The sequence below is a fragment of the Dromaius novaehollandiae genome, chromosome 4, assembly GCF_036370855.1.
Source record: "Dromaius novaehollandiae isolate bDroNov1 chromosome 4, bDroNov1.hap1, whole genome shotgun sequence".
NCBI lineage: Eukaryota > Metazoa > Chordata > Aves > Casuariiformes > Dromaiidae > Dromaius > Dromaius novaehollandiae.
In genome coordinates, this window is record NC_088101.1 from 81620131 (window position 1) to 81636587 (window position 16457).

General features: G+C 44.9%; 1 protein-coding gene across 2 annotated transcripts in view; it reads right to left on the bottom strand.

Moving 5' to 3' along the window:
• The window catches only part of REEP1 (receptor accessory protein 1), a 69356-nt gene that overhangs the window by 19620 nt on the left and 33279 nt on the right, over positions 1-16457 (bottom strand). For both annotated transcript variants that reach the window (XM_026112802.2, XM_026112801.2), the window contains exon 6: positions 2761-2929. In XM_026112802.2, coding sequence (XP_025968587.2) covers positions 2761-2929 — 169 coding nt within the window. The remainder of the gene's footprint in view (positions 1-2760; positions 2930-16457) is intronic.

The following is a 16457-nucleotide window of genomic DNA, read 5'->3' on the forward strand; positions in this document are numbered from 1 at the left end:
TGCAATAAAGCAGGGTCTGAATTCAGGCACCCTATTTTGCAGTCTTGCTTCTTAATCATGACACTGCCTCTCTTGCAAATGCAGGACCTATTCCTTAAGCCTTCCCTAAAAGTCTACATAAAGCAGATTTCTACTCAGATCAAGTGTACAGTGTCTGCAGTCCCAGCCAGGCTCTCTAATATTAATGTTTTTAAAGCTGTCTCATGTATTGCAGCTACTGCTGTCATGCTTTCTAACAGCCAGTGGCTTTCTTTACAAGAAAGCAGGGCTCTTCAGCTGAGTTACCCTCGCGTCAAACACAGTCAGAGGTATTTCTGCTGACTCCCTCTGATGTCAGACTGACTAAGTCCCATTATCTCTAAACCAGGCATATAAACAGAAGTCGAACATTGCTGTGACACAGTGGGGACCGCTGACATGGACGTTTGTGTTATCTGAGGGCTTTGACACAGGAAAAAGAGCTGTGTCAGCTGCTCTGCAGTTAGTGCCCATGCACATCTTCCTATATATATACGCTATATGTATATATAGTATACTGATAGGCAGTTGCAAATTATCTCTGTCCCGTTTGTATGTGAAAGCTCTAACTAAACAAATATGGAAGCTGGAGAGACAGGATAATGTCCGGGCTTGTGCACCAGGGACGTCTGCTCACCCAGAATACAGCCCTCAGGGTGCGATCCCGTCTGACTTACAGATCTCATTCCTCCATACACATATAGACACACACACGCTCGTCATGACTCCGCTCTGATCAATTCACCCCTCTGGTCAGTGGCTATAAACATAACTGTGCCCATATAAAGCAGCACAGGGACTGGAGATAGCATGACGATTTCTTTCACTGAATCTGATTAAAAGCGACGGCAGAACCGTGGCCATGAGTCTTCCATACAGCATGATTCGGCCACCAGGGAATGAAATTACCTTCTGTAATTACCTTCTGCAAAGACACCTCTCTATACTGGCTGTAGTGCAAGAAGGGGCCTACAACCAGCAGGCTCCTCCATCAGGGATGTCAAAGAAATGCCTAAGTGAGGTGGGACAGAGAGAGCTCTCAGGACGTTTTGCAGATTTGTGTAGATTAATGGAAAAATTAAAACCAAAACCCCAAATCATCCACATCCAAACATTTGTAATACATTCTAGACTCAGTTTAAAAAGTTTAGAAATGGTTCCATTTTTCAGAGATCCATTTGGAGAGATCTTTGTACAGTATTGATATGAAACCAGATCTAAATCAACAATTTGGGTGTATTAAAACAGGGTTTTGTGGCCAGGTGAGCTGAACTCACTGCCTTCAGAGCAAAATTACAAAGGCTGCTCTGCACAGCATTAAGATGGTTAAATTAGGCTTGTGCCATTAGTTATTTTGGAATAAGTAATAAGTGGATTTTTTGAGTAAAGGTTTTCTATTCTGTGTGTGAACCCTTTACCTTCAGATTGATTACTTCAAATGATAATATTCTAACACTGTATACAAAAGAGTCCTTATATAAATGCCGGAATAACAACCACTGTGCATTAACATTAGCTATTTCGGTTTACCTATAGAGAGAAATTATTCAACAGAGAATGTTAAAAAAATAAATTATAATAATGAGCTATAATTCTCAGAACATACGAAGGGCTCGAAGGATACTCTTTAGGAAGGAAGGGACAGACATCTCTAATATACGCCAAAACCAAATGCAAACTAGAAGTAGCAATCTACAGATGCCTGAAACACTGTTTCCACAGACCTCAACACACACAAGCTGAAACTGCTGAATTTCAACCTTGCTGGATGTTCCACAAGCCTGCGAGTGCAACACACCTGCAGCCTTCTGTGGCTTCTTGCCAGAGCAGCAGAATTGTATGATCTGTGCTGTTGCCCTGGAATCGCAGAAGCGATCTGGAGCCCCCTGTTTGGGATCACCCTCCCTGGCTCAGCCTTCTGGAAGAACACAGAAGAAACTGCAAAGGTATCTCAGATTACCCATTTTGGATCTGGGCCCACAAAGATTTTTTGAACAAAGCTCAAAATAAATTTGTGTAACCAGGGGCCTGTTTTTCCCCTTTGTGCTTCCAGAATCTGAAGCCAAACCATTGCCTTTGCTTGCTTTCCACACCAGCACTTACAAAGTCATCCTTCATATCATAAATTGCTGTCAGATCTTCGCCTCTGCTTCTAGGAGTGCTTCATATGAGTTTTGTTTCTGAGTAGGCTTCATCGGTGATGCAGTTCTTAAAATACAGCTGTCAAGTGTTATAAGAGCTACTGCACAATTTAGAAAAAGCATGAGTGGGCCTAATTCAAATCAGATACACATCAGAACTCTCCTTCATGTTTAGATGATATAAGGGATACAGGCTGTATCGTTGTACGGAGGCTTTTATGATAATAATGACCCTAGCCGTCTCCTGTGCATTCACATCCCCCCTTTTTTTGCAGTTTCATTAGCCCCTCTCATTGAAAACCCAACCATTGAAGCACCAAATCCAGGGCCTGTCTTTCCAGCTCAAGTTGCAAGGACCGATGCTGTCTCCCTTGACTGCTTGAGTCTAGTCCTTGGTACCAGCCAGGAATAGTAACTATCAAACGATGATACTGTTCTCTCTCTTAAGTGCCAAGAGACTCAACAGCGTGTCTGCGTCCTGCAAATTCTGATACGCGCTGCCTGCAACGTCTGTTTCTATACATCCCTGCCAGCTGCATGACTTCATTCAGCTGCGTGATATTCCAGAAAACACAACACTGAACATAACGCTGGCACTTACCTGAGCTGCCAGTGCCTTCCGATGCACTTCTGGATGTTTTTGGCTGGCTCTGTTTGCTACTTGTTCGTACAGTGACCGAGGGAGGAACAGTGCTGCTGCTGTCTCCACGAATCGTCGAGAGATCCTGCATGCTAAAGCTCCTTAGTCTCTCGGACAGAGCCCCTTGTCCCTGGTTAAACAAGCAAGCAAATGACACACACAAAAGTCAGATTCCACAGTTCAGTTTGAGCCTTTCTCCTTCCTCCATCAGAACAACAGAAAGAGAAAAAAAATGTCTGGTTCAGTAACCTACTGAGGATACAAATGAGTTAACAGCTTAATTTCCCTCTCCTTGCTTTTCCTTTGGGAGTGTACTATGAATAAAGTCTGACCATTCACATTTTTGATAGAGAGCATCTCTGATTCTTCAGTGTAATCATTTGAGCTCAGAGTGTTCTTGGCCCTATCTGAAGTAGCAGGATATTGAATCTAACAGGTACTTTTTCTCACCAATATCTGTGTTAAATAGGTGTTTGCCCTCAGAAACACAAATAAATGTTCTGCATGAAAATAATTCCCTCTTAAAGATAATCATCTATGTTGACATTCACCCAGCAGTTCTCAGTCATACAAAAAATTTCCACAGCATGGAAAATTTGAATTTTTAAGGTAATAAAAAGTTATTCTTAAAACCAAAGAAATACGCTGGTGCTTTTTCATGCAGCTTAAGAAGACACAAACTCACACACTATTTTTCTTCCCTTTTAAGATTAGCTCTCAACTGAGCAACAACAAACACAGTCCATGGTGAAAAGAATATAATAGTTCTTTGTAAATGATGGGTTGTTAAAGGGATACCTTTCATTAAGACTACATCCCATCAAAAAAGATACGTACATATCTTCCTGAATTCTGTCACTCACATTCTACACGACAGCCCTAGAAAAAGAATGCCAGAAATGGCAGAAAATTTATCTCTTTCTCTATTAGCTACATTTGCTACATTGTGACATTCATAATAAAAATAAATATCATAACTGATGAAAAGTCCATTTAGATTTTAGTATTTTTCTGTTTTCTTCTGAAAGACACTCTTCGTAACAAATAGTCTTGAAAAAAATACTGAAATAAATAGACAGGGCTCGATTCCAAAATATTTCTGCTAGTGTAAATTAGAAAAAATTCAACTGGAGCAAGACTGCTTAGGCTCAGGTGAATCCAGAAGAAGGCAAAAACAATTGGAAGTCTTGTCCTGCTTATTTAACACAAAATAGAGAGTGGGAAAACAATGTGCAAATGGCCAAATAAGGCACATTATAGCAATTCACACACCATCTTCGCTTCAACTTGTCCTTGTCAAAGCAGTACAGAAGGGGAGGCGTAGACTGAAATGTTCCTCAGGGCTCTGCTTTGGGACTGGACCAGAATAGGCCACCACTCCCTTCTGGCCCACAGATGTGAGTTTCCTGCCCACAAAGTCAGGGTGCAGGTGAGGGGCCAGTGAGGACTATGCTCTGGTGCTGGCATGACGTGGAGAACGGACACATCCTGACCATGTGTGGTCAAATCCTAACACCTTCCTTGCAACTCTGCCCATCCTCTAGCACACTGCCATTAATACAATGGGGTGGCAATACATTAATTGACTTAGAGGTACCAGTTTCCCAACATTACTTCAGAAACTTCACACGCAGATAAGTGGAAAACTAGTGCCTCTACCCCAAAAAATTTTCCTTGAAAACTGTTACTTCTAGGGATGGAAAATAGACAAGGCATCAAGTGCTGAGAACTACAGTCACTGTGATAGCTTGCAGTTTCTACCTTTCAGAAAACTGCTAGATCAGTGATCTCCCAACTTGCCAGCCTGAAGCTTTTCACACAAGAAAAATCCTCTCCAGGTTCCAACCCCCTTCTCAAGTCCACAGTGCATCAATTCGAGCACGGTCAGGTTGTACGCTCTGGGCTGCAGCACTTGTCTGCATCAGCAAGAAGCAAATACCACATGACGAAGACTTCTCCAGTGCTGCCCCAAAGTATCATCAGTAGAAATATCATCTAAGAGAAACAAAATTGAACCGCCCTTTCTAGAACAGAGTCGCATGGTGGAGCTAGCCAGGAAGCTGCACTAGGATTTTTATCTTTTTTTTTTTTTTACTGAACCTTTGCTTTCTTAAGATCTCTCGCTCTGTGCTGTGTTTGGCAGCATTTTGCATTTAGCCTTTCTGCAGACTGCTACAGAGAAGTGTCCACACACCCACCACGCTCTTCCTGCAGACTTTATTTTGTTCGTTCTTGTTGACCTGTTCTAATTTTAAAGCATTTCAAATGGATGAGGCTTTATTCCTTGAACACTGAGTTACTTTGTTGATTTTATATTTTTGCCAGTGGAGTCCCTAAAGCAGATAATTAAAATCTCACCTCTCCTATTGTACTCTTCAACCTGCCACAAGAGTTGATGCTTGAATTTTGTCTACTTTCCTGCCAGTGACTAAGCCACTTTTGGGACATGTTCTTACCCTAACAGGCAGCTCGACTTATTCTTTTTAGGCCAGTCTAAGGTACATTTACTCTGCAGTAACAGGCTGCAACTGTCACTGAGATACTGAAATTTGATATACTGAAGTTTGCTTGCATGGCTGCTTAGTTGGGGGTGATCTCAGCAGGGTCACAGCCACCCAGAGCAAAGTGCAGTATAGTCCTGGATGGGTTTTCTAGCTTGCCCCGAATTCCTGCCCTGCGATACTATTCTCAGGAGCTAGCTTAAAACCAACACAAGCCAACCTACCCTGCAGTCTGACTATAACGGACAGATCCTTAGCGAGAGCAAGTTGGGAGCAATCAGATCACTAAATAACATCTTGGGGCTGCAGCCTGACTGGATCAGCAAAGCCAGAGGGTTAGCAGTTGATGAGCTGCTGTAATGTGAGTGCTGGATTCCTCCCGCGTTACCAGCTCGAGTGTCAGCGGCGCCCAAGCCCAGCCCCTCCACTCAACCAGCTAACCCAGGTCTGAAGTACCCCTCCGCTCAAGCTAGCCATTCATGTTTGTGGACAGGAGTCAGATTAGAAACAAGATTCATGGGCTGGACAAACCTGGCAAGGAAGATGACACCAGTGTGCTTTTGCACTGAAAATGAAGATGTGCTAATATTCTTGCATGGCAACCTGTGATATAGTGGCGTATAAGGATCAAAGGCCCCAGAGAGCTTTAAAAGAAAAAGACCTGATATATGCTTGTCATCTGTTGTCCATTACATAGCATATAACATGTATGCCTTAAATACTTGGATATCACGGCAGCTGTGCTAAATAACTTTGATGTCCTCCAGGAAAAAATAGAAGAATTTAAAACACAAAGAAAAAATACTATCATTCATTAACAAGCCTTGATACATTGCAACCTGAGTTTATTACAGCAAGGGTAAAGGTTGCTCATTACACACATAATAGCAAAATATTGCCATTATTACCATTCCATGAAACAGTTTGCTCAAATCTCATAAATGTCAGGAAAAGCAATGGCTTAAGCTAAGTGGTCACAATTAACATGTGTGAAGGAGCTTGCTGGCCTTCCTTCCATTTTTCTGATCTTTCAAATTTTTGCCTTTCCTACAAAGACCTTCCATCTTCGCAGGAATAGACCTGACTTTTCAGTTTTCCTAGGACACAACATAACACTTTAATCATAATTCCTTCCTAGTCACCACAACATTTCTGTCTGAGACCAAATAGAAACGTGACAGAAATTACAACAGAATCAGGACAGTTTCAAAGCTAAATGGTAATTGTCATTACCAATCTTAATTTCCCTGACACAAAAGCAGCTGCTCTATGTGAAATCACAAACATTTAAAAAGCCAACATTGTGACTATATTTTTAGGAATAGTGACTAGTGACTAGTTATATATCTTAGCAATGAAGTCTTCATCCTTCAGTAAAGCTTACTACTTCATAATAAGACTTACCATTTATTAATAACAGAAAAAACAAGTTAATAGCCTTATTTCACAATAGATTCAGCATAGCATACGTCTTGGTCCATGCTTGGTTAAACAATCATGTGGCAGTTCAAGAGCAGTTGTTTTGGACCTTTGTGGGGTTTTGGGGTCTTGGCTGTGATCCTACAGACGCTCTTGCAACTGCTACAGACATACAAGATGTCCCAGTGATTTCACCACACACCGTGTCTGCACAGGCAGAAGACCCAGGTCCTGCAGCTATGCCTGCGCTGCAGGCCAGAGGTGTCTGCAGCATGCCCACATGGACCTGGGCTAGTTTTATCCTAGTGAGCTTGGCTGCAGTAACACCATGAGAGTGGCCATGGGTAATAACATTTCAGTGTGTCAACAGCAAAATAGCATGCTGCTATTGGATAATCTTTTGAACATGGGGACTGGAAGGGCTGTGGATAACAGCACCTCTCTCTCTTTCCCCTCATTAATCCCCAGGGGCCCAGTCAGGCTGATCTTGCTGGCAGCGTGGGACCTGTCCCTTGAGGACTTCATCCCTGAGGAGAAGACACAAGCATATAGTAGTGCTGGGACACTGGGTCTTCTCTTTATTTTCCTTGGGCACAAGACTGCCTGTCTAGACTCAACTTCTGCCTCATCCAGTTCTCACCTAAGACACAGACTGTCCTCAAGTGCATGGCACCCTTGATACAGTATTTTGCTAGACAGGGAGGCTTTTGGTGGCAAAAAGTGGGAGCAGATATCTCTCTGTCCTCCTCACTAGTACCTGCTCCCAAATTGATCTAATCTTGCTGTCTCTAGGGAAGTTCGTCCCATAGTGAAAGCATGGTACAAGCTGAAAGCAGAGCCCTTCCCACCCCACTGATAAAGATCTATATCCCAGCACAAAAGCTTCCTTCACCTGTTCCTCTCCCAGGACCCACCAACCTTGCTAGGTCCCTAGATGGGACAGTTCTCCTCTATACAGGAGCATGAAGAGCCAGGCTGGGACAGGGCTCAGCAGTACTGGATAGGGCAAAACACTAATATCACAGATGACATGGCAATATCACCTCCCAGTAACTGTGCTATCAATTGTTATCAACCTCATTTAGATTCATGACACTACCAGTGATATTAATTTATCACCCATCAAAACATGGACATTTAAGTTGCACAAGCTTTTCTATGATTCTAAGGGTTTTTTTGGCAGTTAAAGCTCCCATCCACGTGGCATACTAATTAATTTAAACCTAATATAGGTATGTCTCTACCTGCTTCAGTCATAACTCCAGCTATAGTTTCAGCATATCTTACTTCCCCGTAGCTGGTAAATTCTCTCTCCACCTTTTTGTGGTAAAAAGCAGTATCAAAATATTCAGCTTTTAAAGTCAGCTAACCCGCACGCAACCTTCCTCTAAATGTTGCAGACGCTGTCATCTCTAGAAATTAACATTAACCTCTCTGGGCCCAGGGCACAAACACTGACCCAATCGATATTTGCCTGTAAGGATCAGAACTCCTGATCTTTTTCAAAATCTCAGTCAGTAGTGTGACAGGCCCTACAAAAAGCACCTCATCAGAAATTGCTGGAATTTTCTTCATTACTTTTTGCTTCTCTATAATTAATCTGTATATTCATATTTGAATTAAAACTTTATAGAGGAAGACGGATTTAGGAATCTGGAAAACTGGATTCAAATCCAACTAGATTATTCATGGGGAAAAAAATCCACATACTCAGGTGGCTTTACCTAGGCCCTACATAAGTAAAATTAGGCACACAATTTAAGCAATCTGCAATTTGTATAAAAAGTCCAATTAAATGTCACCTAACTATAAATAAATAACAGTGTCTAGATATTATCATACCTTCACTCTGAAAATCTGAAAGAATTCTGTAGACATTATTTAAGCTTCAAAACATCTCTAATACTTAGAGAAACTCCATTTCGCAGCTGTGGAAACCGTAACACAGCATGGTGAAGCGACACAAATCAGCAACCAAAAAAAATTCACATCATAAAAGAGGAGCTTTTAATATGGTCAATGTTAAAACAAGTTGGCACCTTCTGGTCTTTCGCAGCTTAGGATCAGTAGTTAATCGACAGGCAAGGGAACACTAAGTCACGCTTACCACACTTTTAGCACAATACTAAACCTGTTAATGTTCTCCTCCCTTTTTGCTGTAACTTTGGTTAGCAGCTCTCCTCCACAGTAAGAGACATGTCTGCATGCATGTTACAGCCTCTATCCTGCAGATATTCACTACAAGCTGTAGTGCATATTCCTAGGATACCAGCAATTACTCCAGGGTCAGCAAGACTTCCTCAGCTACCCCAGCTGACACACTATCAGTAAATGCTTGCAGAGCTGCGTCGTCGTCTCTGAGCCAAGTCCTGGCCTCCCTAGCCCCGCTGCAAGCCCATCCATCCTAATGGAATTGCAGCAGTGCGAGAGAGACTCCCTTTATACATTAGTGAGAAAACAAAAGCAAACACAGCAGCTTGGCCAACACGGTAGCAACAACCTGAGTTAGTTGGTTTTCTTCCATGTACAAAACTCCCTGCCTGGCTGCTGGAGTCTCTCCGATTGCCAGCAGAGGACTTGGAAGGCATGTTGCTGATAGGATCAAAGAGAGGCTTCCAGAGCTCCGCACGCAGGATCTACCCACTGGAAGCTGAGCAGACGGCATCTGGCCTCAGACCAACCCCAGCTGAAAACAGCTCAAACTAGCCTTACGGGGAGGCAGATGTTAGTTCGGGGTTAGTGTAAGCATTCCGCTGGTTACCTGCCCTTCTTTCTGGTCCAAATACAAGTGTAAATGAAGGAGCTGAGAGACCTAGCAAGGGAAAAAGAGAGCCAATGTGGCAACACACATAAAAGCTTTGAGAAGAAAGTCTATTTGAAGCATAAGTAACCGAGGTGGGACATGAGCATGACATTGGGCACTGCTCTACAGGTACTCACATACACATCAGTGATGATATCAGAAACTGGGAGAAGCAGTAGGGACACCGGTAGGTTACGCCTTTGAATGTAGCTTCTCCCTTCCTCCGTTTTCCCAGTGAGATGGAGAAAACACTCCATAACCCCAGCTGACAGGGTATTACCCAGCAAGTATGTTTAAAGAGTTAAGCAAATTATAAACACAAAGGGTTACCACTCCACTCTTTGCACTTGATGGGTGCTTCCCATTGGAGAAACTCCTGGTGTCTGGCCACTTTTGTAGTCCAGACTTAGGATCATTAAGAACGGAGTGGATTTACTACTAATTAAGGCACAGGATTAGGGGAGGGACATGTGACAGTTGGCAGCATTCAGCAACCATTTTCGGGCCAGTGACTGAGAGCTATTGTGAGAAGCAGGTTAACACTGGGGAATTGCTCACAGCAAGGAGTGGGAGTTTGCACGCAGAAACGTATCGCACTTGGCTGCAGGAAGGCCCTGCAGAGAGCCGAACCAGTGACTTAGTGCTCTGAGCACAGAAGGAAGGGGGCAATTGCTTCTGCCATTATCAGCCTGTATAAGCACAAATATCCTGTGAGAAATGCCCTTATGACTCGGGCCTGCGTGCCGAGCCTGGAACAGCTATATGGTTTGGAGATGTCAGACAGTACTAAAGACTCAAAGGGAAACCAGCTGATGTTAATGCAATGGTGGAAACCTAATTTCATCCACCTTTTTTGTTTGTGTAGTTCATTTCCTCTCCCGGGAACGGTCTGTTATTGTCTCTCCCAGCCTCGTCTCTCCATGTAATTTTATTGTTTGGTTCTGCCTGTGCATTCCCTGGCTATCGTCTGCTCCTTGGAGACATCACTGAAAGAGCTAACAAGAGGGAAAAGCTAAAGCAGCTACCTGGGTTGTAGCTCTGAAATGGCATTTGGTTTGCATTGATTTGGTAAAAATGGTTTCTAGAAGATGTCAGAATGAAAGATAAATCACACCATGACAGCGCAACAATCCATGAAATGCTGTAAACGCTGGCACACTAATATACGGTTCAAGAAAACAATGCCTACTTTTATTTACTGGCATAATATAGCTCAGCCAAAAGATCATAATTCTGGATCCCAGATGGAGATCTCTTAAAGCAAGCTACTTTCAAATGGAGGGTGCTCAGCCCTTCTGAGATAACAGGTCTCCAAAGGTTTCGCAAACAGAGTACTCAGAGTACTCTTAATCACTCCTGCTTTCTGAAATTCTTAGCCATCCAGACCAGGGCATACATACAGTGTGGTCATTACACATACAATACTAAGCAGGCTACACAGAACTGTCCTCTGATATGTTTGGTAGGCAAAGAAATAATCTGCCCCGAAGCAGTGGGATCTCATCATTCAGAGAAGCTTTATCCGGTCTCTTTAAGGAAAGGATCCTTTCTGGTTCCTGCCTCCCTCTTTCCCAATTCAAGTAAAAGCGCAGTTCTCCACTGTCACACCATGAAAGGCAGCATTTCCCACGTGACCTTGGACTCCAAACTCCAACAGTAAATAGGTCTCAATTCTTATGGAAAATCAGGGAGCTGAACACTTTTGACTTTCAGGCAGTTGTGCTGGCTATATCAGTCAGATATTAGAAATGAAGAAAGAGATGCTGTATGCCTATGGAGGATGAAATCTAAATTATCATCAGCACTTCTCTTCCAGTACCCTCATTTAAAAAAGAACAAATGCTCTGTGAGACATCCCAACAAATTTCTTGGGCTGAGGAAACCTAAACCAGCGGAGCTGCGACCCGACACGGGGTGGTGAGCCCAGAGGTGAGTATGGAAGTGAGGTCGCTAGACCAGAGAGGTGGTTGTGAGCTGAAGCGGTTTAGAAACCACTGACGCTGCCACTCCTGAGAGTAAAGGAGGGGTATGAGCACACTGAAATCCTTCTGCCTTCATTTGCATGCCTGGCCCTTTTAACAGATAACCAGAATGATTGCTAACTTTGGCAGCACCACAAGTCATATTTCCCCATGCATGAAAGGCTCCGGGACTGTTTCTAAGACCTATTAGGCACAAATGGGCTTTTCATCGACACCACTCATGCATGCCTGCTCCCTCCACCCCGTTCATCACCTCCTGCCAAGGCACCGTGCCCACTGCCAGCCGCTTGCTGTGCCCCACTCCCCTTTTCTGGAGATGGGCTGCACCAAGGGAGCACACAAGGGGCCATAGCACCAGCAGCTGTGCAAATGGTCCCTGTCCCATGCAAGGGGGAGGAAGATATCAGAAGCACCTGGGTAGTGATGAGCTGTTGGCTGTAGGATGTCTTCTGCAGCTCTCCCTTCGAACAGTTGAAGTGGCACTTTGGGGGTGGTTAAATAGTTGGGAGAAGTATTTGTCTGGGGGAAGAGGGCATTGACCTATTTGGCAGCAATAGCTTATCTAGCATGATGAACAAGGAAATGAGAACAGGATCTAGGAAACCCAGGAGCCTGATGGAGAGGGATAGTGAAAGGGAGAGGCCAAAGAGCTGGGGAGACTGAAAAACCAGTGATGGGAGCATTGTGGAGAGAGGGAGGGAATGGCAGGGCTGGGCAGGGTCTGGGAAAGGCAAGGAGGGAGAAGAAGAGCTGGGGATGTGAGACAGAGCAAGGTGGCAGGAGGCTCGGGGCGACAGACGGAGTGGTGGAGGATGAGGAGGCCAGAACAGCAAGTGCTGGAGCGTGGTGCCAGCGAGGAAGCACACACGGGTGTGCTGGAGGAGGCTGGTGATGCTTCCCAGCAATTGGTGCCTCTCCTCACTGCAGCCACACACTTGTCCTAGCTGTTGACATTAGCAACCGGACCAGCAAGCCCCCATCTGACAGCTCTGCTGCCTGGTCTGGGCCTTGCACCCACCCCACACCTGGGGCTGTAACACCCTTGCTGCTGCTCCACTTCTCCTCCCAGAGCAGAGGGAAGGAGAGGTGCTTATCCCCAAAGGCTTTTTCTGCTTTTCCTCTCCCCCTCTTCTGAGGTGAGCTGGAAAGAAGAAGGTGATCAGTGCTTAGGACCCCTTGGGAGCAGGAGGGGCTTGGCTAGCTGGAACTAATTGAAAACATGCAAAGAACAGCAGGATTTACTGCCTGGTCATCTAATCCGACCATTTAGCACTGACCCACTTGAAGTCACAGCATGTGACAGGATGACCAAGCAGCGAGGACAGGATTACAGAGCCCCAAATGAGATTATGCTCCTGGGAGGGGAATGCAGGCTGCTGGGGGCACGGAAAAGATCTGTGCTGAGTACCTAGCAGAGGTAATAAAACCAGATGTCTGACGCTCTGTCTCCAGTTGGAGACCATCAAAAATAGACTCTCCTGAGAGAGAGAAAACACCCAAGCGAGCCAGCTGGGCAGGCACAGGGTACTTGGGACACTGACAGCTCCTCAGCCTGTAAAATGATTTGGCACAGGTTTGTGCCAGTGTTAGCACAACTGTGGCTTCAAAACAAAACACAACAGGGGAGGGGAGTGGGAGGAAGGGGACGGGAAAGAGAAGCCTGCACTTGGCTAGCTAAAAATACAGGCTATTTAAAACAGAAAGGGGAAACGGCCAGGGGATTGGAGATAACGAAGGTGCATGTGTCTGTGCTCAGTTTGCAGCATCTTAGCCTGTGATAAATACGTAAGTAGCGTCATGGAGAAACCCTAATTTGAGAGGCAGCCTCGTTGTGCCGAGTGATCTATAAACAGAATAAAGACATGGGCGTTGCCCAAAGATCCTATCGCCAAAGGCAAAAGACTACGATGGATCCGGACCACTGTGGGACTACAAGATCAGTTACAGCAACTGAGAAATGGGAGAGGACAGGGCTACGCACAGTGGGAGGCAAGTCTCCAAGTACGAGAGCCTTCAGATTTAACTCATTTCTGGTCAAACAGGTCTTTGCAGAGTCCACTTTCAGCCCAGCATCTCACTGGGTATTTGCCAGCAGAAGATGTTGATTTGCAAAGTCTGGGGGTCCATTTCTTAATAACAAAGCAGCTTTTCCTCACCCATTAATCCAAGTGAAGTAAGACTCACTTCCTCCTGCTGGTAAAAGCCATGTTTTCCATAGGAGCTGCCGGTGCTCAATACTTCTCAACATATGGTCACTTCTATAGGCTCCAATTTTAACCTGACCTGTAGGCTGTAACCCAACGAACCTGTTCGGGGCTCACTTTCTCATCTACACTCAACGCTTATCACATGCTAGCTAGATACCTTCAAACCTTGGCATTCAGAAAGCCAGAACAAGCCTTACAAAGAGTGCTCTCCTCCTGCCCCCGGAAAGCAGTCTTGCTTGGCATCTGTCAGCTCAAAGTGTTTTCCAGATAATTAGTCCTTTAAACTTCTCTCATGTGGGATAATCTAGTCCTGTTATACCTCTTTCTCAAGTGAGCATGTAAGGGTGTTGACAAACTTTTAACAGCAGTTGAAAAGTAGGGCAACAAAAGTTGCTATTACCACTCCTACCTGCCTGTATCACCCCTCTCTTGGAAATGGCTCCTTCCGCAGCGAGGACAGCTAAATGGGCACATGTCCACACCTGACCCATCACACTTGGCATCCTGGGATGCTGGAGTAATCCCAACTCAGCGCTTCTGAACCGCAACACATCAGGCTGTAAATCTCAGCCATTCAACTCTCTCTGCCAAAAAAGATGGCAAATTCAGCGAGAGAAGGGGAGGGCCAGAAACCACTTCAACCGTTCCTGACTGATACACCATGAAGGGTGCAAATGTATTAAGGGTGCGGTCCTGCGAGCAGCAGATCTAATCTGATGGCTCCCCACGACCAGAAGAGATCTCGCTTTGCTTTCCTCTGGTCGTACTTCTCACCAGGCAGTTCTGTCCCTTCCCTTGTCCCGGCTCAGGCACTCCTGAAACACATCTGGGAGCTCTTTTGCTTGTTAAGAAAAATGGTATTCCCTTTCTTTCTCTTTCTGGGTTTTCTGATAGATTAGAGATAACCCGAAGAGGTCCAAAGAGCTGGTGCACAGGGTACCAGTGGGAGTAGGAGTATCAGTCCATTCTGGAGGAGGAGAGCTGTTATCAGCTTGCCTCGTCTCTTGGATCTGCACCCTGAGGCACGCAGAAGCAAACAACCTGCTAGAGGCCACATGCTGAAGTAGTGAGGGCAGCCAGGAGTTCTACTTTTCCCTTGGGTATTCAGAGTAAGTTTAATCTCAGAGTTGAAGCAAAGACAAGAACGGTCCTTGCTTTGCTGTAAAAATCCACCCATCAATCCAATAACTCCCTCTCAATATTATCAACAGCTCATTCTCCTCTCCCCAAAGTAGTGTGCAGGAAACACTCTTCTGGCCCATTACAGGTAGCGCTACTTTAGCTGTTTTCTCTAAGGTTAGGCCTGCAGATGTGTCATACAACAATATTACAGAAGTCACAGCATGGACTGCTTTCTTCCAGCACTGAATGGGGAGCTTCATTAACTCAAGCAACACAGTATCTTCCTTATACCCTGAAGACTCTCCTCCCTTCTGCCCAGCTTCCTGCTCTCGCTGCACCTGCATTTCAAGGGAGCAGGATTCTTAAGAAACATACTGGAAAAGCAGAAAGGTAGGAAGAAAAACAGTGGTGCTAACTTTTCATTCAGGCTAAAGAGCTGATAAAGAAGCTGTTCCATTCCTGAGATGAACAAGTGGGCACTGGGGTCAAGGCCATTGTCGGGCTTCCCATATTCTGGGGCTACCCAAGCAGGAATCAGAATTTCTTCAGGATTTATGCACAGTTTCTCCCTGTGTCCTACAAATGGCTCTAGCGCAGAGAGCCTGCAGTGCATCGTAAGAAGGTGTTTGGAGCAAAGGGAGTGCTGCAAACAGGCATTCCCAAAGCCTAACTTATGACCGTGGTGTGACTTCTTCATGCTTCCAGAGCAGCAGCGAAAGCCTCAGTGTCACGGAGGTCACAAATGCTGAGACCTTGGGAACATAACACACAGTTTTGTCTTAGCTCCACATTTATCCCAGATTTCACTTCAGATTTGGGTTAGCCAGCAGCCCCTGGGTTAGCAGAGCCTCCCCACTGAAAAAGGAACAGTTCAAGAGCAGAGTTTGAACTGCCCCTGGCCTGAGCCAGACCTGAGAGCCACAGCCTGCGCACTGCTTGGCAGGGAAAGGGAGGAAATTCCTCACTTCTCTTCAGAAGATGACACAGGTCTTTCATCTCACCTGTGCATGTCACATCCCAGGGACTCCCCACTTCCATAATATCTTCCATTCAACATGCTTTATAGACCTTAACATTTGGCCACCTAAGGATGTATTACTCATTTTTGAAGAAGGTAAGGCCAGGAAAGATTAAATGATGTGCCCAAGGTCACAGAAGCATGTGAGCGAAATCAATTCTTTAGACTCCCATTCATATGCTTTTCCTAATACCAGCACCCATCTCGCCCATATGTTCCTACTATCCTTTTGCAAAAGGCATTGCATTTGCATGAAAGCCATATCTTCTTTACAAGTTTTGCCCCTCAAAGCACAAGAGTATGGTCACTATGCACATCTACCCTCAACCATGGTAATCCATTGCCTGGGAGCAGGACCACAGAGCGCAGTTATCAAGTTCATGCAGCTTTTATGCAAACAAAGGACAGAGATACCAGCTATTTTCTGGTTCTGGCTCTAAGCCAGGAACAGAGTACAGGATATATGTCCTCACATGAGACCATCCCTCCAACATCTAGTCATTCTCCAAAAGCAACTAATGCCATTTCCCATTCACTTGTATATACATGTGCCTCCAGTAAAGTAAACACCAGGTATGTGTTAACCTTGCAGCTGAACTTCTAACT